Source organism: Somniosus microcephalus, chromosome 11, assembly GCF_052327205.1.
Source record: "Somniosus microcephalus isolate GS21.2 chromosome 11, FLI_Smic_1.0, whole genome shotgun sequence".
Taxonomy (NCBI): Eukaryota; Metazoa; Chordata; class Chondrichthyes; order Squaliformes; family Somniosidae; genus Somniosus; species Somniosus microcephalus.
Genome location: NC_140997.1, coordinates 204550651 through 204573928, shown reverse-complemented (window position 1 = coordinate 204573928; position 23278 = coordinate 204550651). Strand labels below are relative to the sequence as shown.

General features: G+C 43.4%; 1 protein-coding gene across 1 annotated transcript; it reads left to right on the top strand.

Moving 5' to 3' along the window:
• The first annotated feature begins 707 nt into the window (after positions 1-707).
• On the top strand, positions 708-22843 carry tsen2 (TSEN2 tRNA splicing endonuclease subunit). The gene is made up of 12 exons (XM_086001755.1): positions 708-737; positions 3300-3535; positions 5450-5531; positions 7879-7918; positions 10971-11496; positions 14535-14612; positions 15143-15193; positions 16313-16451; positions 19666-19702; positions 19799-19910; positions 22332-22421; positions 22555-22843. The coding sequence occupies exons 2-12, from the start codon at positions 3347-3349 to the stop codon at positions 22612-22614; spliced, it is 1404 nt and encodes a 467-aa protein (XP_085857881.1). The 5' UTR covers positions 708-737; positions 3300-3346; the 3' UTR covers positions 22615-22843.
• The last annotated feature ends 435 nt before the right edge of the window (positions 22844-23278 follow it).

Genomic DNA, 23278 nt, shown 5'->3' with positions numbered 1-23278 from the left:
CACGCCCGGGTGGCCCTGGAGATGGAGCACGCGGTGTCTGCCGGCACGCTTGAGGCCTTCCGAGACCGGTGGGCGCCACGGGGACTGGAGTGCATCGTCACCCCAGCAAACCAAATTTTAATTTAATTTGATAAGTTTCATTTAATGTTTTAAGTTTAGTTACAGTCTATTTGTTTATGGGTTGCTCAAAAAGAGTACACTTATCTTTGACTCAAAAAAAAGTACACTGCAGCCGCAACTGTGGGGTACCGCACATGCGCGGCCGGACGTCGGTGACAGTGCGCACGCGCACAAGGTGGTTGCTGGCGCGCATAAAGGAAACCCGCGCGCATGCGCATATAGACACATCGTGCAGTTGATCACTTTGTGTAAAGTTTTAGTCATTTCATTGGGGGCCGCACCCCAGCATGAACAACACTAAGCTTTGCCCCTAACAGTTCCATCCTGATGATGTGTTTGGTTCACTCCAAGCCCTCTCCTTACACAAAAGCAAAACACTGCGGGTGCTGCCCTAACACATTCATTTTGAGAAGTAATGTAATGCATGTTAAAAATTAAATTAGACATATGAAACGCCATCAAAATTATAATGGGGTCTAATTAACGATTTCCCAAACCAACAGAATGGTGTAAATGTGGAAACACAGTGGGAACTAAGATAAAGTAACACAGTGTTCACCCGGCGGTGTTTCAGAGGTGCACTGGTGGCAGACACTCTGCGCATGCGTGGGACGGCAGTGAGTAGCGCGGTGCTTAAAGTGCGGTCCCTGGATACAGTGCCTGTGGATGGGTAGTGCGGCCCCTGTCAGTGCCTGTGGATGGGCAGTGCGGCCCCTGTCAGTGCCTGTGGATGGGCAGTGCGGCCCCTGTCAGTGCCTGTGCATTGGCAGTGCGGCCACTGTCAGTGCCTGTGGATGGGCAGTGCGGCCCCTGTCAGTGCCTGTGGATGAGCAGTGTGGCCACTGGATGCAGTGCCTGTGGATGGGCAGTGCGGCCACTGGATACAGTGCCTGTGGATGGGCAGTGCGGCCACTGTCAGTGCCTGTGGATGGGCAGTGCGGCCACTGTCAGTGCCTGTGGATGGGCAGTGCGGCCACTGTCAGTGCCTGTGGATGGGCAGTGCGGCCACTGGTTACAGTGCGGCCCCTGTCAGTGCCTGTGGATGAGCAGTGTGGCCACTGGATACAGTGCAGCTCGTGTCAGTGCCTGTGGTTGGGCAGTGCGGCCACTGGATGCAGTGCGGCCCCAGTCAGTGCCTGTGGATGGGCAGTGCGGCCCCTGTCAGTGCCTGTGGATGGGCAGTGCGGCCACTGGATACAGTGCGGCCACTGTCGGTGCCTGTGGATGGGCAGTGTGGCCACTGGATATGCGGCCACTGTCGGTGCCTGTGGATGGGCAGTGCGGCCCCTGTCAGTGCCTGTGGATGGGCAGTGCGGCCCCTGTCAGTGCCTGTGGATGGGCGGCCGCACTGAATAATTACCCAATGTTGCAACAGTTGCTGGGACCTTCAGAGTATTGCAACTCTTCACCATGGGCAGACAAGTGGATTGGGAGGAGGAGAAAGCAGGGATTGTGTTTGGTTGGTGGGTGGGTAGGCGGAGGGGGAGAAGGATTGGCGGGCGGGCGGAGGGGGAGAAGGATTGGCGGGCGGGCGGGCGGCGGGAGAGAAGGATTGGCGGGCGGGCGGAGGGGGAGAAGGATTGGCGGGCGGGCGGCGGGGGAGAAGGATTGGCGGGCGGGCGGAGGGGGAGAAGGATGGGCGGGCGGAGGGGAGAAGGATGGGCGGGCGGAGGGGGAGAAGGATTGGCGGGCGGGCGGAGGGGAGAAGGATTGGCGGGCGGGCGGAGGAGAGCAGGATTGGCGGGCGGGCGGAGGGGGAGAAGGATTGGCGGGCGGGCGGAGGGGGAGAAGGATTGGTGGGCGGGCGGAGAAGGATTGGCGGGCGGGCGGTGGGGGAGAAGGATTGGCGGGCGGGCGGAGGAGAGAAGGATTGGCGGGCGGGCGGAGGGGAGAAGGATGGGCGGGCGGTGAGGGAGAAGGATTGGTGGGCGGGCGGTGAGGGAGAAGGATTGGTGGGCGGGCGGAGGGGAGAAGGATTGGTGGGCGGGCGGAGGGGAGAAGGATTGGTGGGCGGGCGGAGAAGAGAAGGATTGGCGGGCGGAGAAGAGAAGGATTAGTGGGTGGGCGGAGGGGAGAAGGATTGGTGGGTGCAGGAGAGAAGGATTGGTGGGCGGAGGAGGAGAGAAGATTGGTGGGTGTGTGGAGGGGAGAAGGATTAGTGGGTGAGCGGAGGGGAGAAGGATTGGTGGGTGCAGGAGAGAAGGATTGGTGGGTGCAGGAGAGAAGGATTAGTGGGTGAGTGGAGGAGAGAAGGATTAGTGGGTGGGTGGAGGAGAAGCAGCAGGGGGAAAAGAATGGGTGTGTATATTCATGAGGTGGAGGTGGTGCAATGGGTGTGGGAGAGAAAGGGAATGGAGGAGGGATAATGGGTGGAGGTAGAGAAGATGTAGGGGGCAGAGGTGAGTGTAGATTCAGTGAGAAGTAGTTGGTGAGAAGATGGGCAACTGTAGGGGTTATGGAAAGAGTAGCAACAGAGGGGAAGGAATAGCAGGGCAGAAGGAGATGGAGGAGCTGTGGAGAGGGGTATTTGGAGGCTTAGCCAGGACAAAAGTAGAGAAAGGGATTGTCTGCACAGGAGGCAGCCAAAGCCTGGCCACCTTCTATATCCTGGGATCTGTCCACACATTGAGGATCCCTCACCCCCTCCTCTCTGATACTCTGTGACCCTGTCGCAACAGTGGGGTATTCCTGGCTGTTGCTGATCCTCGGTGTGGGCTCAGACTGCAGAGTAGCAACCTCTTCCCATTGGCTGCTGCTGTCTGTGATGCCTGTCTGAAGGGTGGGCCTACTGCAGCCCACCCGTTGCTGACACAAATCTATCGAATAGTGGGTTTTGTTAAAATAAGTAGCTGTACCTTACTAGTTATTTAAAGCCCTGCTTGCATCCAGCCATGCAATCTAGCTGGACTTATACAGGGCTTTAAAGGCCCCATATGATTCACAGCAAATTATCAGCTGTAGATTCTCAATTCAATTTTATTTGCCATATGTACTAGTACAATGGAATGCTTACTCCCCGTAGGGACACGTCGGCTCTACACATTGCATTTGACAAATATTTTACTTGAAACGTTAAATAGTATCCAGGAACTGGCTGACCTGTTCAATAATTGTTTACTCATGCAAACCCCTTTTGAAGACTATTAAGACTTACTCCCCAATACTTTTTTATTTTTAAGATCCCATCCTGTTACCTGAAGTTACTTCTGAAAGAATCCTTGGTGCTATGGCAGAAGCAATCTTTCATGCACCAAAAAGAAAGAGAAGAGTGTATGAGTCTTATGAAGCTCCTTTTCCTGTGTTATTAACCCAAGAAGAAATCAGTTCAAAGGAGCAAGAACATTATCATGCTGAAATGATGAATAACAATGTAATTGTAAGGAAGCCAGAAAATATAAAAGCTCTGTACGGAAAGGTATTTCAGAATCACTCCTATTTTTGACATACATTAATGACTTGGACTTGGGGGTACAGGGCACAATTTTGCAATTTGCAGATGACATGAAACTTGGAAGTGTAGTAAACAGTGATAGACTTTTAGAGGACATAGACAGGCTGGTGGAATGGGCGGACAGATGGCAGATGAAATTTAATGTTGAAAAGTGTGAGGCGATACATTTTGGTAGGAAGAATGAGGAGAGACAATACAAGCTAAATGGTACCATTTTAAAGGGGGTGCAGAACAGAGAGACCTGGGGTTGTTTGTGCACAGATCTTTGAAAGTGGCAGGACAGGTTAACAAAGCAGTTAAAGCATACGGGATCCTGGGCATTATAAATAGAGGCATTGGGGGTGATTTTCATTCAGAAGTTGGGAAGGAGGCGGGACTACAACTTTCGGGGTTGTAGTCCCGCCTCCATCGAGATGTGGCCAATCCACGCGACTTTAACTTGATTGACCTTGTTGAGCCTGCCCAGCGGGCTCAGCAGGCCAATTAAGGGCCACCCGGCAACAGGTGACATCACAGACTGAAATTTCATCTGTTTGAAGCTGCCAAACACTGACAGTCTTACTTCTAACCTGAGTCCTTCTACACAGACTCAGTTAGAAATCTCACCGGCACAGAAAGCTGCAGGCTGTCACTTTTGACAGTTCGCAGCCATTCTGCTTTCTGTGCCGGTTAGATGATGGACTCCCGAAACCTAGAGGACGGAAGGCTGAAAAGGTAATTACAGGTAATTTAAACTTCTTTAGACACACCAAACACACTTACCTTTGCACTCATGCACCCATCACTCACCTGAACACCGACATCTCACGATGGCTGAAATGGCCTCTATCTGCACTGTGGGGTTTCTGTGATTCTGTGATCTCGACCCCTCCAAGTCCTTCAACCCGATGGCCCGACTCCTCTAACTTGGCGTGGTTTGGAGCCATCGGGAATCCCACACTTCAAGCTTTAAAATAGGGATTAGGCTAAAAACTGCCTGTTAACTACCTATTAACAGGCAGTTAATTGGCACTAATCCCTTCCCACCTCGGGTAGGCGGGTCCCAGTGCGGGGCAGGTACCCGCCTCCTTTGAAACTTACATGGAGGCGGGTTGGGGGCGGGATGGTGTTGGGAACCCTGAATTTGGGACTTTAACACACCTCCAATCCCAACTCCACGGGTCAATGAAAATCGACCCCATAGACTACAAAAGCCAGGAAGTTATGCTAAACCTATATAAAACACTAGTTCATCCCTAGCTGGAGTATTGTGTCCAATTCTGGGCACCACACTTTAGGAAGGACGTGAAAGCATTGGAGAGGGCCCAGATGAGAATTACTAGAATGATTCCAGGGATGAGGGATTGCAGTTATGTGAATAGACTGGTGAAGCTGTGGTTGTTCTCCTTGGAACAGAGAGGCTAAGAGATTTGCTTCAGGTGTTTAAAATCATGAAGGGTTTAGATAGAGTAAATAAATAAAAACTGTTTCCAATGGCTGAAGGGTCGATAACCAGAGGGCACAGATAAGAAACAGGAGCAGGAGATTTAAGGTGATTGGCAAAAGAACCAGAGGCGACATGAGGAAAAACATTTTTTAATGCAACATGTGGTTAGGATTTGGAATGCACAGCCTGATACAGGTGGATACAGATTCAATAGTAGCATTCAAAAGGGAATTGGATAAATACTTGAAGGAGAAAAAATTGCAGGGATATGGGGAAAGAGTGGGGGGAGTGGGACTAACTGGATTGCTCTTCGAAAGAGCCGGTGAAGATCTAATGGGCCGAATGGCCTCCTTCTGTGCTGTACTACTTCATGATTTTATGATGGGATGGTCTCTTAGATCAAATGTTGTACTCAAATGTTTGGTCATTTTTTTATTTACTTGTGTTTAAAGGGTTATTTCGGAAAAGGGGTGCTGTCAAGAAGCAGACCAGATTACAATATTTCAGACCCTACTTTAATTGCCAAATGGAAAGGTAAATCTTCTTTCGACACTTATTTGGCCTGATTTCTTTTATCTATAATAGATGTTTTTTTCTTAAGATGTAGTATTACTGAACACTCGCAGTAAATAGTAACTCACTGTGAATAACCTGATGACAAAGTGGATTCAATCAGTGCCAGTAAGAGAAAGCTGTATAAGTAGTATTGTATATTTTTTTAAATCTTGTTTTTGTTTGTTCTCTCCATCTTCTCCCTAGGCCACATCAGTTGTTTGGGGTGAGGGAGCAAGCAAGTTTTATCCCTTGCCATTTCTTTGAGCTAACTGATAGATGGTGTGTAAGCCTGACTCAAAGAGCACTTATGCTGATTTTCCCCCAACTCCAAACAATCTTCAGGAACCTGCAGCCTAACGTTGCATTATTGTATGTTCGTGTTCAAATGCATGGGCTGCCTAAAGAGTCAATGTAAAAAAAATCCAAAAAAAAATCCGCTGAAATATAAATGTCTCTAAGATGTGATTGGCTCACATAAAAGGCCTTGCAGAGTTCAAGACTAGTTGAATGATTGACAGATGACCTTTAGTCACCTGGCCTTCCCCTTCCCCACCCATTTGTCAAAGGTGCATTATACAGGCACACCCGTTTCTGTCCTTTGACTTGCAGTGTCTTTCACTGGAACTTCATAAGGCAACTTTTCCTCCTACTGAGGTACACGACCCGCTGACTGGAAGCCAAGCATTTAATTGAATAGGTCAATTAGTTAGCAGAAGCAGTAAGATACCCTGAGGTGGATAGACCTGTTTGGGGGAAAAACAAGTGATAATATGCAAGTAAATACTTGATACTATGTGACGATAAAAGGTTCTGAGGTCTGATGGCTCATTAACTTTGGCATTTGAGTACTTGGTGCCCAGCCAAGAGAAAAATAGTTTTCAGAAGTTCAAAAAATAGTGTACCTTTATTTATATGTTTGCACTATTGGTATTTTAAGATGTACAAGAAAAACACAAAAAAAGTTTTCTTTATAAATCAGAGTACAAAAATATACGAACAAGAAAAGCCCACTCAGTTCAGCCAGCTTGCGCCTTCATCCAGACTGTGTTTAAAATGAATGTAATAAAGTAACTAATGGTATATTCAGTAAATCAAGTCAAATATCACAGGCCTCAGAGTGAGTTTTACGCAGGTGTAACATAGTGGAATTTTTACCTATTTGGCCTAGACGAGATTTGGGGTTTTATTTATATTATGATGTTATAAAATCGGGTTCAGTTTCCGTTTACAATTCCCAGAGTCCCAACATGTATGTTCTGACTTAACCTGTAAACACTGAATAGTAGATAGTTTGGAATGCTAATATGCTATCTCGAAGGAAAATGAGCAAGCCAATGAAACTGTTTACTTTTGCCTAACATGTTTGTTTTGAAAACAATGAGAAGATATTGAGTACATTGGATTGTAGTTTTCACCCTGACTTCAATAATGATTTTCATTTGATATACCCAGCTGAACAGCCAGTGTAGTTGCCATGAGCACCCATGCCAAGAGGGAGGGGTTCACTTTTAAGGTAACTTTTTGATTGGCAGCTCTAGCGAGCCAGTCCTCAACATATAGGGGTCAGAGGTCAGACTATGTCTTAATCCATCTCTGGAGAAGTCAATCTAGGGCTGACTGAGGCAACCAGAGAGAAAGAGAGGCCTTGATTTCGATTCAGTGATTGAGAAACTCCAGGCTGAGGCCTATTAAGAGAAAATGCCAGTTAGTTGAAAGACTGCTAACTTGTGATTAAGTTTAGCACATAACAAGGGCAGGGTTGTGTACTTTATTATATTTTAAGGTATGAGGAGTGATGGGAAATCGATGGTCTGTGCTTTGATAACTATTCTGTCCATTCATATGTTTCATGTAAAAAAAACTTTGTTCTTTCACATTTGGCCTGAACCCACTAGAGTGCTTTTCAATCTGCTTTCCAAAATGATAGAAGAATGCACCTGGCAGCACGTTCAAAATCATAGTATCCGGTATATATGAGTAGGGGTCTATTGTTACAATCCCCGGATCAGACTATCGCTTAACTAGATATTGGGCAGTAAAGGTGCTCTCCAGTTTTTAGGAGACACGAGAGTGCTTACGGGAGTGGCTGGTAATGCTGAATCTGAGAGAAGATCTCCTGTAGACATGTGAATTTGTAACAGCAGCAATAATCCTGGCTGGGATTGGCTCGCTGTCTGATAAAGAAGACGGCAAATTATCTTACCTATGGGGGTACGTTTTAGGAAGACAGTCGGAATTTTAATCAAACACTTTAGTATAATAACACCAGTATCTGATTTTCACATATGTTGAAATACATTAATTTTATCCTTTTGGTTGTTTGTAGATGCCAATCGTATGCACATGCCTATCATTTCATCAGCAAAGTAAGTTTGGGCCTGTCATTAACAATTTTGCCATGTAATTCAGTATTCATTTTCTACCTAAAATCTTTCTCAGCTGCTAGTTTGCTTTTTATTGAAAATATTTTTTTATTGTTTTGAAAAATCATTTTGGTGTGTTGGAATTCATGTCTATAATAAGACCCTGAACAAGTGTTACTACTGTGGATGGATGACATGTCTTTTTGTCTTTTTTATTAGACCACTCGCAGTGTGGGTTTTATAAGAGGGATAAAAGTCATTTTTGTCAGTGATGATTGGAGAGAAAGTATTCTATTTAAGAAGGAAATTCTTTAATATGATTAGATTAGCACAGCTAAGGAAGGAACAACTAAACACATTTTGGGAGGGTCACCGTTTGATGTGTGAAATTTCAATGTATTTTACATTTTCAAAATTTTAGTTTTCATTTTTTTTCATTCTCACCTGAATTTATTACCTTTTAATGTTTACTCTACTTTTCTTTCCTGCTTATACAATGAGTCTCATTGTGATCACAGACTGTATCTTGTGTGTGTTTACATCTGGTTCCCTCCCTCACCTTTCTTCTGTGGTCTACCTCCACGGCACTGTCCTTGCATGTTTCATAAGAACATAAGAAATAGGAGCAGGAGTAGGCCATTTGGCCCCTCGAGCCTGCTCTGCCATTTAATGAGATCATGGCTGATCTGATCTTGGGCTCAGCTCCATTTCCCTGCCCGCTCCCCATAACCCTTCACTCCCTTATTGTTCAAAAATCTGTCTATCTCCACCTTAAATGTATTTAATGATCCAGCCTCCACAGCTCTCTGGGGCAGAGAATTCCACAGATTTACGACCCTCAGAGAAGAAATTCCTCCTCATCTCAGTTCTAAATGGGCGACCCCTTATTCTGAAACTATGCCCCCTAGTTCTAGATTCCCCATGAGGGGAAACATCTTCTCTGCATCTACCTTGTCGAGCCCCCTCGGTATCTTATATGTTTCCACCTCCACTGTCCCAATACACCACCAATAGCTTCTTCCAGCTCCACATAGTCGCATTTGCTGGACACCATCCTTGGCCCCCTTTTTTTTACTCATTTACATATTGCCTCTTAGCAACATCATCTGTAGGCATGGGGTCAGTTTCTGTATGTATGCTGACAACACCCAGCTCTATCGCTTCACCACTTCTCTCACAGCCCTGCTGTCAGAATGCCTGTCTGACTTAATGTCCTGGGTGCGTCAGTTGAGTTCCTCCGGTTGAACATTGGGAAGACGAAGGCATTGTATTCAACCCTGTAAAAAAAAAAACTCTATACCCTTGCCACTGACTCCATCTACTCCCCTAACCACTCACTCAGGATGCCTTAGACGGTCTGCAACCACCTGCTCAACCAGAACTGAGTTTTAAACGACACACTCTTGACAGTTCATTTCCACTCTGCAGCATCAACCTCCTCTACTCCTGTGTCACTCTCACCACAGCCAAGTCCCTCATCCACATTTTTTTCACCTCCAAACTTGATTTCTCTAATGCTTTCCTCATTGGCCTCTCAAGCTGCACCTTGCAGGAACTAACTTGTCCATAATTTTGCTGTCCATATCCTGTCTGTCGTATGATCCACTCACCAATCACTCCAATCCTTGACGAACTACGCTGGTTCCCTAACCCCCAAACCATCACTTTCAAAATCCTTGTCCTCATTTATAAATCCCTCCATCACTTTACTTCACCCTACCTTTGACCTCCTGCACACTTATACCCCATCCCAACCCTTTCGTTCCTCTAACGCTGGCCTTGTGTGCATTCCTTTCCATCCATTCCACCATGGCAGCAGAGCTTTCCGATGTCTCAACCCTACTTCGTAGAATCTTACAAAACAGAAGGAGGCCCATCGTGCCTGTGCCGGCTCTTTGAAAGCTATCCAATTACTCCCCCGCTCTTTCCCCATAGCCCTGCAATTTTCTCCAATTCCCTTTGAAAGTTACTATTGACTCTCCCTTCTCAATCTCCCTCCCTAAACTCCTCCACCTTTGTTTCCTCTTGTCATGCCTTTAAAAATATTTTCAAAGTCTACTTATAGGAATTCTGACCTTTTATTATCAACCTGAAACGTTAACCCTACTTTCATCTCTCCACACCTCCTGAGTGTTTCCAGTATTTTCTGATTTTACTTCAGATTTCCAGCATTTGCAGTATCTTGCATTTTGTTGAAAGTCTATCTATTTGTTCATGCCTTTGCTAACTTCATCATTTATGCTTTGTGTCCATTTTTACACTGTGATGTGCTTTGGAGATTTTTTTAATTCAAAAAAGGATATATAAATAAATGCAGTTTTTTTGTTGTGTGAGGTGTCCCATGTAATGAGGTCTAAGTAATTAACTTATTCCTGTTAAATCAGACACTTAGGGGACGATTTTAACCCTACTCGCTCAGCAGAAACCTGGCTGGTGGGGAGTTAAAATCGCCCCGGCTCTTACCTGTCCGAAAGCTGCCATGATCGCAACATCTGCAATTTTAACCTGCTCTCCTGAGCAGGCAGCAAGGACACGCACCCGGAGCCAATAGGGTCCTTCTTTACATATGCATGTTGCGGCCCGATGACATAATTGAGAGCTGACTGTAGGGAATCCACCTGGAGTTAAAATTGAGGCCTTAGTGTCTGTGTGAAATGAAATAGTCTTGGGCCTCCACCAATATTACTATGCAGAGAGTTGTGCAGGAGGGATGGGATGTATGTGTCCCTACTTTGTAACCTCTTTCAGTGCCTGGCCTCGTCTCCACTCAGCATCTCTGTACAATTGTGCAGTTCAGATCAGGAAAGCACCTTGCAGGGGACTGCATGTATCAACTTGCTTTCTACAACGCAATGCAATTTTGCTTTAATGTGCTGTACTGACCACTCTTTATAAACTTTATACACAAAACAATAGAAACACTTATTTTTTTAAAATTTGTTTTCAGTGGTTGGTATTTTGAGGATGTAGGATATTTATAACTGTCTTCCCTGGAAGTGTTATGCAACTTGTACTCACTAACAAATCTTCTGTTTTGTTATCACTATCTTTACAGGTTTCAGAATCATGTAGAGTGGGCTAAAAACCTCCTGCAAGCACAAGGGCTGGAGGACAGTTTCATTGAGAAAATGCTTGAAAATTACACAAAACCAATAGACTTGCCTTGTGATAAAAGGAGCAGTGAATTTGGTGACAGTTCACAAGAAATAAACATTGACACCAAAGTCTATACACCTACAACAGAATCTGGTGAAAGAGCTGAGGAAACACATAATGGAGAAAATCATCCTGCCATAAACCCGCAAAATAAGAAACTTTGTTTGGGAGATGATGCACCTTATGATCCTTTAGCAAAATATGGATATCTCGACACTGAAACAATTGACAGGGAAGCTCTAGCAAAAGTACACTGTCCCAGACACGATGATTTCATTATACACTGTGGCTGCCGATATCAAGATGATGTGAAAGAGGCTCTGCAACATAATTCAATTAAAGATAACAAGCTTTCCACAGAGCATGAATATGTACTAGTGGTAGAAAAAATACTGCCATGTGATGATAAAGAATTGAATAGAAGGGTAAGTACGATGATTAGAGACTCTGAAACAGCGCATTGGAACGTTTGTTACGTGTCTGCGCCCAATTCCGTAACACAGCTAAAGGCATTCTGTCTGGCTGTTGAAGAGCACCAGTAAAATTAAGAACATAAATAGGAGCAGGAGTAGGCCATTTGGCCCTTCAAGCCTGCTCCACCATTCAATAAGATCATGGCTGATCTTCTACCTCATCTCCACTTTCCTGTACTATCCCCATATCCCTTAATTCCTTTAATATTCAAAAATCTATCGACCTCTGTCTTGAATATACTCAACGACTGAGCCTCCACAGCCCTCTGGGGTAGAGAATTCCAAAGATTCACCACACTCTGAGTGAAGAAATTTCTCCTCATCTCAGTCCTAAATGGCTGACCTCTTATTCTGAGACTGTGACCCCTGGTTCTAGACTCCCCAGCCAGGGGAAATAGCCTGCATCTACCCTGTCAAGTCCTGTAAGAATTTTGTATGTTTCAATGAGATCACCTCTCATTCTTCTAAACTCTAGAGAATATAGGCCTAGTCTACTCAATCTCTCCTCATAGGACAATCCCCCCATCCCAGGAATCAGTCTGGTGAACCTTCGTTGCACTCCTTCTATGGCAAGTATATCCTTCCTTAGGTAAGGAGACCAAAACTGTACACAATACTCCAGGTGTGGTCTCACCAGGGCGCTATATAATTGCGGTAAGACGTCTTTTATATTCAAATCCTCAAACCAGTCTGCTAAATGGAAATCTGTTGTGTATATGCCACTAATTTGACAATCTTCATAACTGAGAGTTAGCCATTTACATGGCCATTATGGTCTGAGGATCCATTGAATAGGGTTTGTTTTCTTCTTTCATATGGGACTACTTGTAAACCAAATATGAAAAGCACTATTGAAAATCCCATTGCAAGTAGTTAAGATAATGCACCCATAACCCTCCAAAATCCAAGCCATCAAATACATTCACCTTCTCAAAAAAAAAATTCACTTGCTTTTAAAATGAGTTCCAGTCCCCAATTGTCTGCCCACTGCATCACAAGGTCTTGGGCATCCGAGCTTACCTTTACTCTTGACGCCTTTAATTAGCACTGAACAATCTCTAGGGTACTCTCAGTTCGGCCCTCCCTTCACAATTGCGGCCCTTGACTAATGCAAGTCCTGTTCAGTCAGTACAACCCAACCACATCACATATTGCCTGGTAAGACCTTCCGTATTAGTTTTTTTTTAAGCAGCACTGCAACCTAATGGATCCATGGTATAAACAGAAAACATGCCAAGTGTTTCTTGAATACAATATTATACAACTATTGGACTCAACATCATAGCATGCTCTTAATGCCGTCTTTTGTGTCTTACGACATCAGGTTCATTCATGGAAATGTCCTACTCAGTGGAGGTTATTATGAAGCCTCCAGTTATACTGGAGCCTGTACAGAGTTTGCATTCATAAAGACAGGAGTAGGCATTCAACCCCTTTGAGACATAGAAACATAGAAGATAGGAGCAAGAGTAGGCCATTCGGCCCCTCGAGCCTGCTCTGCCATTTAATGAGATCATGGCTGATCATCCAAACTCAGTACCCCGTACCTGCCTTCTCCCCATATCCCTTGATACCTTTAGCTCTAAGAAATATATCTAACTCCTTCTTGAATATATTTAAAGACTTGGCCTCAACTGCCTTCTGTGGTAGAGAATTCCACAGGTTCACCACTCTCTGGGTGAAGAAATTCCTCCTCATCTCTGTCCTAAATGGCTTACCCCTTATCCTTAGACTATGGATGATCAGCCATGATCTCATTGAATGGCGGAGCAGGCTCGAGGGGCCGAATGGCCTACTCCTGCTCCTATCTTCTATGTTTCTATTAACACATTGTTGTTTTTGTGAGTATGCTGTGCTAAAATTGGCTGCCGCGTTTCCTACATTACAACAGTGACTGCACTTCAAAAATAACTTCATTGGCTGTAAAGCGCTTTGGGACATCCTGATGTCATGAAAGACGCTATATAAATGCAAATCTATCTTCCTTTTTAGCTCTGATATCATTCTGACAAAACTGTGCTGTACCCCTTCCAAGGTCAATATATCTTTCCTGCAATTCACTGTCCAAAACTGAATACACTGCTCCAGATGGGGTCTGACCAAGACTCTGTACAACTCAACCATCACTTCCTCACTTTTGAACTCTAACTCCCTTGAGATAGAGGTCAACTTTCCATTAGCCTTTTTGATTACTTCGTGTACCTGTGCACTAGCGTTTGATGATTTGTGCACACGGACAGCTACATTCCTTTTCTCCTCCACAGTTCCTAGTCTCTCACCATTTAAGAAAATATTCTGATTTGTCTTTCTCTGGTCTAAAGTGGATGACCTCACACTTCCCCACATTGAGCTCCATCTGCCACAGTTTTGCCCACTCACTTAGTCTGTCTGTGTCCCTTTGTAACTTCCTGCTCCCGTCCACACAATTTACTGTGCCTCCTAACTTGGCATCGTCTGCAAACTTGGTTATACAGCTCTCTATTCTTTCATCCTAGTCATTAATACATTCCGGCTGACTCATCTCTCGAAGTGCATATCCAGAGCTGTCCCAAGTTTGGTTCATGTATTGAGTGGGAGTAAAATCGCTGGATGCATAGGGTTTTCATTCTAGCAGTGGTGGGCTAGAGAGTCACATCAGATAAATATAACAGAATAAAGGAAAGCTCCTGTTTTTGTAGATTTGGTTAACTCCAAGGTCAAAAGTTTAGATTCAGAACTACAGTGTGACTGAAGTTTAATAGTATCACCTTAAATTGAACTGTTGTCAGTATGTGGATTGGCATTGAGGTGCAGTGGGATGTTCCATGAGATCAGAGTTAAGTTGCCTTGGGTCTATAACCACATCCAATTATAAAACATTTAATTCCATTATCCAGCACTGTCATTCCACATGAGCACATACAAAATAAAATAACTAAAAATTATTTTGCTTCAAAAAAATGAATTTGGTTCTCCTAACAGAAATTATTTGTGTTTTTTGTTTTCTTCAGTTTGAAGTGACGGAGAGATTAGTCTGCAAGAGGAACCCTTTCAAAGTTTTTGAATATCTTCAACTCAGTTTGGAAGAGGTATGATAGATAGAGCCAGTAAGTGTACAAGATCCAGAAGCTTTATTTTTAACTATTAATTAAAGTTAAGAGTCTGGTGATAGTACCACTGTGTAATTTGAAATGGCAAAGGTGCCTGTTGCTTAATTCACAATATTGTAAGATGATTATATTACATAATGATATTTAATTTTACTTGTTTGGTAAATGCAGCTGTTTAACCCATCCTTGTTACAGCGCAAGGAACAACTTTGTGGCTTAGTGAGTGATACTGCACAATGTAGTCATCAAATGGTTATTACTGCCACTGAACTCTTTATACCGAACAGGACTGTTTACAGCCAATTCATGTTTAATATTTAGTCCTTCACATCTCTTAGTATGGCTAAACATTTTTATCTGGCATCAAAAATAATTCAAAGGTTTTATTTAATTAACACAATAATGATATTTGCTGTATCCCTGTTCCCGATAGATTTCTAGATCTAGACATGCACAACTTTTACTCTCAGTACTTGTATTTAAATTTATTCCCAACTCTGCTGTTTCAGGCCTTTTTCCTTGTCTATGCCTTGGGATGTTTGACCATTTATCATAATGAGGTAAGTTTTATATTTTTTCCTTTTGGATAGAGAATTATAAAATTGATCTAGGCTCTCCCAATAGTTCAGCAAGTTTATCCATTCAGTCCATGCAGACCAAGAAAATCCCAGGTTCAATCCCCAACCTGTGCTGAATTAGCTAATCTCAGCTGAAGTGGTGGTAGGAACAACACAATTGGTCTTTGCATTCCTGGGTTAAGATTAGGACTCTTCTTCCTCCTACTGTGCCAACTTGTCCATCCTTCACTTGGAAACTCAGCCCGGGTCGATGCATTTTTTGTGCCCTGAAAATTACTAGCTGATCTTTGAATATGAAACCGGAACACTGATTGAAACACTGGCTTAATTTTGAAAGTGTATCATCTGGATTACTCTATCCACTAAAAGTTCAGAGATTAAATTTGGTAATGGTGGTGGTTGAGAATTCAGTGGTGGAATCGTTGCCTAGAATGCTCAAGCTTAGATGAAACAGTAAGGCAGGGCTGTATTACATATATAATATAAAAACAGAAAATGCTGGAAATACTCAGCAGGTCAGGCAGCATCTGTGGAGTGAGAAACAGAGTTAACGCTTCAGATCGATGACCCTTCGTCAGAACTAAGGGTTCTGAAGAAGGGTCATCGACCTGAAACGCTAACTCTGTTTCTCTCTCCACAGATGCTGCCTGACCTGCTGAGTATTTCCAGCATTTTCTGTTTTTATTTCAGATTTCCAGCATCCGCAGTATTTTGCTTTTGTATTTGTGCTGTATTACATATGGTTTAATGTCCTATTATTTGTTTCAAATCTGCATGAACATGGCAAAGTTAATGTACATTTACTGTCTGATCGAGGTTGCAGTACTTCTGTATTTTGATTGTTGTTCCCGATAACTTTTTTCTGGCATCTTTCTGTTGAGCAGTAATATGACCAACCGTAAGCACCAGAGATGGACAAATTCAGGTCACTGTTAAATGCTGATTTTTAGTATACCTGCTTGGTGTAGCTGTGCATTTTAGGATCTATTTGCCTTATAAGATGTACACTTAAAGCAATATAAGTGACATTTGCAAGTGAGGGTTGAAATGACAATAGTCTTGCCCCATGTTAATGATGGGGTGTCTTTTGTTTAATTGCAGGAGCCTCTGACTATTATCAAATTGTGGGAAGTATTTAGTATGATTCAGCCTGGGTTTAAAACCAATTACATGGGCTATCATTACTTTCGAAGTAAAGGCTGGGTGCCAAAAACTGGACTGAAGTATGGAACAGACCTTTGTAAGTATTTTCTAAATTTATGTTTTTGAACCTCATTATTTTGGCATCAGAGAAATGTTTCGATTGAAACGAATCTAATGGTAGCACCATAATAGCTCCAAGAATTTATAAAATGACTAACTGAACTGTACAGGCCCAAAATGTCCCAGGTTTAATCCCTGGTCTGTACTGTGTTAGCTAATCTCAACCAGGGCAACAGTTGGTGTTCTATAGGCTGGGGAGGGTAAAGTCCAGATCACTATCGAGCAATCGTTGTTGAAAGTGTATGTCTGGTGTTGGGTAAGAATAGTATCGGGGTCTGTTTTAATTCTCTTTGTGATCGAATAGCCTACCAACACTCATCATCAAGCCTTGCACATGAAGAGTGTCCAATAGTGCAGGGTACTACAGGGCTATGATTTAGGGCAGCTTTTAATCAAAGATTTCATGATATTTTAAAGTGTGCAATCTCTGTTTCTAATGCATTTTTGTACAAATTTTCATAAGAAATGTCCACGTGCAGTTTGTCAATATTGCAAACTCTTGAATTGAAAATTTCACTAAGTACATTCAAACTCTTGCATATTATTGAATGATTATTTTGTGCATAGCAGCTGTATTTTATAAGATTTACTCAGTGATTAAAGTGACAATAAATTCGGCCATCAGTTGGACTCAGCTAGTAAAATTCGTACTTCGGAGTCAGAAGGTTGGGTTCAAGCCCACAAGGGGGAGGAGAAAAATGAATGAAAAACGTTATCACATATATATTGTCACTCAATGGCATGTATTGCATTTGGTCGTTGGAATTTTGGACTTTGTCACTTGTGCACCTATTGACTCAAAACAAACTCGGGACCGCATACATATCCTGCAGTTGACCATGACCGGACCATTACATTATTTGTCATCGTCTTTAGTGACTGAGACCCGTTGAGTATTTACGGAAGGTATTGGCTACATTTTCAATCAACAATCCTATATTCTGACTAGTGAACAAAAATGAAGTCAATTCTTCCAATGACTCTAATCACCTAAAGCGTCAAAATCTGTTTTCTTTATACAGATACTGGCGGACTTGTGGTGTTTCCAGTGTTTTCTGTTTTTATTTCAGATTTCCAACATTTTCAGTGTTTTATCTCTTCTAATGGTGTCCTGTTTTGTTGCAAATTTCTTTTGTTTCAACCCTTTTAATGTACTTCTAATAATTTAACCATATATGAGCAATAACATATTGAATGATGGAAGCTGGAGACATCATGATAGTTGTAGAAAAACATTGGCCCAGAAATTAGTGTCCCAACTAAGCACCGTGTACTCACGCGTGGGACCGATGGAATTGCCGGTTTTCTGCATGCACTACGCATGCGCGGGAAACCAGCATTTCCAATCCTCTGAACCAAGGGGTTCAGAGGTCGAACACGTGCGCGCAGGAGTCTGCGCGTGCGTGTTGAACTTCCTTTTTTTTTCCAGGTTTGCCCATGTGTGAAGGCCTCCACTTTTTACACTTTAAAAAAGCAGACGTAAGGACTTACCTTTTAAAATTAAGTGGTCTATTAATTAAAATTAGAATTTTTTTTCCACAGGTTTATTATTTTTAAAGACTTTACAGTAAAGTAAGTGTATTTTTAGCCCCGATTTTTTTTTTTTTTTTTATAAAATTATTTTTTTCAAAAATTTAAATTATTGTTTAAAATAGTTACTTAAGTTATTTATAGTTCATTTAAATAGTGTGATTTTTTTTAAATTTTATTTCAAGTTTAAGTACTGTTTTGGGCGCCCGGAGTTTTCATGAGTTTGACAGTTCTTACTGTCAAACTCATGAATGAACTTTTGCATCCTCCAATTGGTTGCCCAGTGCTCACGTGATCCCAGCCGACGCATTGCACTAACTACGCCGCTGGATCACACAAGCACAGCGCGCCAGGAGCTGAACCGGGCCACAGACAGGAAATCCACGCAGGCCCAGGCTTCAGCTGCCAGCGCGCTAGGTAAGTGTAGGTCGGGGGTTTAAACCCGCAGGAAGCCCCCGACACGAATTTCTGGGCCATTAAAGTAATGAACAACATGGAACTTTGTATTCGACTAGCTTTTCATGTGTTCTGAATCATCACTTCGGAGAATTGAGCACAAAATCTAGGCTGACACTCTGGCGCTGTACTGTCAGAGGTGCCATCTTTCAGATGAGACGTTAAACCGAGGCTCCGTCTGCCTTCTCGGGTGAACGCAAAATATTTTTTTTTACTCGTTTTATGGGATGTGGGCGTCGCCAGCAAGGCCAGCATTTATTGCCCATCCCTAATTGCCCTCAAGAAGGTGGTGGTGAGCCGCCATTCCATGGCACAATTTCGAAGAAGAGCAGGGGAGTTATCCCCGGTGTCCTGGCCAATATTTATGCATCAACCAACATTACTAAAAAAAACAGATTATCTGGTCATTATCACATTGCTGTTTGTGCGAGCTTGCTGTGCGCAAATTGGCTGCCACGTTTCCTACATTACAACAGTGACTACACTTCAAAAGTAGCTGATTGACTGTAAAGCGCTTAGGCTGTCTTGGGGTCGTGAGGTGATTATATAAATGCAAGCCTTTCTTTCTTTATCGCTGTGCCACTGATCATTCAGCAACTAGGGGCATAGGAAAGCAGGTAAGCTGCTCCTGGTCATATGGTCCTGCTGCTATTTCAGCAGCCGTTGAGGTGGATAGAGCAGTCCAAGGTGATGCTCTCTGCTTCTATCTTGTTTCCTGACTTGCAACATTTGGCATCTGACCAGCACTGATGACCTGATTGAAATAGAGAACCTGGCGAGGCAATGTTGGAAGGCCCAAACCTGCATCCCACCTTTCTTTTGACAGCACATTGTTTGCATATAGAACAATGACTATGTCATTGCTATTGTAATACAATATCCTTTAGGAATGGTATTCTGCACTAGAAAGGCTGAGGCCCAGATAATTGCGGCTAAATAGGATACTAGCCGAAGAATCGGATTACCTTTTATTTGAAATCGTAAGGTTTGCACCACTCAGTAAGAGTTATTTGATTACTTGGCATATTATACACAAACCTGAGCGGCACGAGATTTATTCCGAAGGTTTCTGTGTCGTAGAGCCCAGACATTTCTGTTAAATAATTGATGACAAGCCCAAGAGGTTTTCTGTCACTTCCTGTCCATCTCAGTTTGTTGGCTAGCTATCATGTTTTTGTGACAGTTGATTTTCCTTTGTATTTCAGTACTGTATCGAAAAGGACCTCCATTTTATCATGCAAGGTATGAACAGTGCGGTTGAAATAGGAATTGTATTAGAATCTTACTCTACTTTGTAATATTCGGAAGTTCCAATGATCCTTTTCTTTCTGCCTGCAGTTATTCAGTGGTGGTTGAAATGGTTGATGACAGTTGTCAGGGCTCACAGCGTAGGCCCTTTACTTGGAGGTCACTTGCTGGGTTAAACCGAACCACTTCTAATGTCTCTAAGGTAAAGGTCCTCATAAGACTTACAGCCAGAAATTCAATTTAGTTGACTTTGGTACTCATCCCTTACTCCTGCGTATTCAGCTATTCTGTGATGATAGAAAATTCCTGATTTGTTCCCAGGGTTCCTTCTGTCACTTCCTCTGTGGATTGTAGATTTTCACAGTAAGCATCTACTTTGGTTGTTGAAAACATTTTGGCATCTATGCAACAGTAGATAGCATTCCTAACACCCTCAGCAAAATCACCATAGAATCATAGAAGTTCATAGCACAGAAAGAGGCCATTTGGCCTCTTTTTGTGGCTTTTTGCTAGAACAATTCAAAGCTAATCCCTGCTCTCCCCACATCCCTGTATGTTCCTTTGCTTTAAATATATATCTATATATTTCATTAAAAGATGCAGTGGTCTCTGCCTCAACTACAGCTCGTAACAAAATACTCCATCCCATGCTCTAACAACCCTCTGTAAAGAAATTCCTCCTACCTTCTCTCTTCATAACAATTTTAATTTCACACTGCCCAAGCAGTGGCAATAGGATTTCCCTGTTCACCCATTTCCTACATTACAAAAGTGACTACACTTCAAAAGTACTTAATTGGCTGTAAAGCACTTTGGACAGCCTGAGGTTGTGAAAGGCGCTATATAAATGCAAGTGGAAATAGTCCCAGCATCTCAAATATTTCCTTACAATCGTGCCTTATCCCTGATATCATCCTGATTTGTCTACGTTGTGCACACTCTGTCGGTTTAATGCCCTTTCTATAATAAGGTGCCTGAAATTCTTTCAATATTCTAACTACAGCCTAATGATATAAATTGATCATGATCTCATTGCTCTTGTACTCTATTCCCCTATTTATTAAACCCAAAATGCTATTTTCCTTTCTTTGGTTTTATCTGCGCATTCACTTTTAAGGAAAACTGTATTTGTTCCCCTAGATTTCTCTGTTCTTCGACACCCTTCGGCATATTTCGATGGAACGTATACTCCCATTTCATATTTCTCCTCCCGAAATGCATCACCTCCAGCTTAACTTGCATCTGCTTCCTGTTTGCCCATTCTGCTGATGTAGCTAGATCCTCCTGAAGTCTTGTAGTTATCCCGATTGTTTGCTAACCTCCTACTTTAATAACTGCTTAAGATTGCCATAGTTCTGATAATTATCACAACTAAATTTCAATTTACTTTTTAAAACCTATTTGATCATTGGCTGACCCATGAAAATATCCTCAGGTTTTGCTGTGTGTGCTTTTGAATTTAAAATATTTTATGCGAGAAAATATGTTGTGTAGTCTAGACTTGACCATTCCAACACACTCCTGGCTGGCTTCCCATGTTTTACCCCACGTAAACTTGAGGTGATCCAAAACTCGGCTGCCCGTGTCCTAACTCGCACCAAGTCCTGTTCACCCATCACCCCTGTGCTCGCTGACCTACCTTGGCTCCCGGTTAAGCAACGCCTCGACTTTAAAAATCTCATCCTTGTTTTCAAATCCCTCCATGGCCTCTCCCCTCCCTATCTCTGTAATGTCCTCCGGCCCCACAACCCCCCGAGATATCTGCACTTCTCTAATTATGGCCTCTTGAGCATCGCTGATTTTAATCGCTCAACCATTGGTGGCCATGCCTTCAGCTGCCTAGGCCCTAAGCTCTGGAATTCCCTCCCTAAACCTCTCCGCCTCTCTACCTCTCTTTCCTCCTTTAAGACGCTCCTTAATACCTACCTCTTTGACCAAGCTTTTGATCATCTGCCCTAATTTCCCCTTATGTGGCTCGGTGTCAAATTTTGTTTCATGACACTCCTGTGAAGCGCCTTGGTACGTTTTACTACTTTAAAGGCGCTATATAAATACTAGTTGTTGTTGTTGTAATGTCTGCGACTAAGAAAATTCCAAATAATATTGCTGAACAACTCACTCTTGTATAGTTCACACTTGCTCCATGTATGGTCAGTGTCAGCACAGTCATTTATAGGAAGGCTATATTACAAACCATTTTTGTTAACCATCCTGCCCTTTCGCGTTTATTTGGTTTCACGTTACATCTGAGCTAATATCCTGGAATTTCATCGTTTCATTGCTTTACAGTCAACGAAAGGCATTTGCTGTTAACTTCCTTAAGTGGGAAGTGGAAATGTTAAGCAGATCAGTATAAGCAGCACAAAAATCTTTTTGTTTGGAGATTAAAAAGAAAAACTGAATGCTAAAAATCTGAAATAACAGTGAAAATTCCTGTAACTATACAGCGGGTCAGGAAGCATCTGAAGGAGAAAGGTGAGCAAATGTTTCAGGTGATACTCCATCATCAGGTTTATACTGACTGACCTCTTGTATATTCCCAGTATTTTCTATCTTTAATGTCAGGGTTTTTGTTTGTTTTTAATATTGACGCTAACATTTTTGTTATGACTTTTTGTTTCAGGAGCTTCTGTTATGCTATTTAATTAAGCCGTCAAATATGACTGATGAAGAAATGACATCACCAGAATGTATGAAGAGGATTAAAGTTCAGGTGCATTGGATTTTCTTTTAGTGAAGTTATCAATAGATGAGAAGACTGATTGTAGCCATAGTGTTTGCCTTTGTTTAGTTTACAGCACATCCATTATTTCAGAGCTAATTTTGTTTGTCTCTGTGCGTTTTAGGAACTGATTGTAAGCCGTTGGATTTCTTCCCGAGAACGCACTGACCAAGAAGAGTTGTAGCATTTTCCAAAGTATTGATCCAGTGGATTAATGCAGGGACCACCAAATAAATGCATCTACAACTAGAGCAAGAACAGTGGAAGCCAATGAAATTCAAAACCAGAATTTTTTTTTTACTGTGATTTAGAAACATAGGCCTAGAAATTCAGTTTGGGCCCGCCAGCTCGCTTGCGCCCAAAAGTTACCGCTGCGCGCGGAGCCACTTGCGCCCGCCGGAAATTCAGTTTCAGCGCCCCAAGTCGAAGCCGGCCGCTATTCAAGGGTGTGGCCGCCCCCGCTTGGGGCGCTGAAACTGAATTTCGGCGCGCTAGGTGCCGCAGCGCCACCCGCTGCGGAGCGGCAGGCTGCGGTACTGCAGGCCTTCCTCCCTCTCTTAAGGGGGAGGTGCCTGCAACAGCGAGGTCGCCGCTCGCTAGTGCCGGCAAATGAGGCCGGCACCACGGAGAAGTGCCGGGCTCCCGGAAAACAGCCGGCAATGCCGCGGGGGGGGGGGGGGGGTGTGGAGGAGGCCGGGGACGGAGGTGTGGGCAGGCGGCCGCCGAAAAAGCGGCCGGCCGCACCTCCGCCTTAACTCGCTACAGGACGGCCCCGTCTTCAGATCGCTGTTTGCGGCCGCTGCGGAAGAGGCGGCCGCAACTAAATATGGCGGGCGGGGCGGTAGCGG

Coding starts and splice junctions, on each gene's coding strand:
- tsen2 (XM_086001755.1), top strand. CDS start 3,347: ATGGCAGAAGCAATCTTTCATGCACCAAAAAGAAAGAGAAGAGTGTAT. Junction 19,911..22,331: donor CCACTTCTAATGTCTCTAAG/GTAAAGGTCCTC, acceptor TTTTTGTTTCAG/GAGCTTCTGTTATGCTATTT. Junction 22,422..22,554: donor TGAAGAGGATTAAAGTTCAG/GTGCATTGGATT, acceptor TGTGCGTTTTAG/GAACTGATTGTAAGCCGTTG.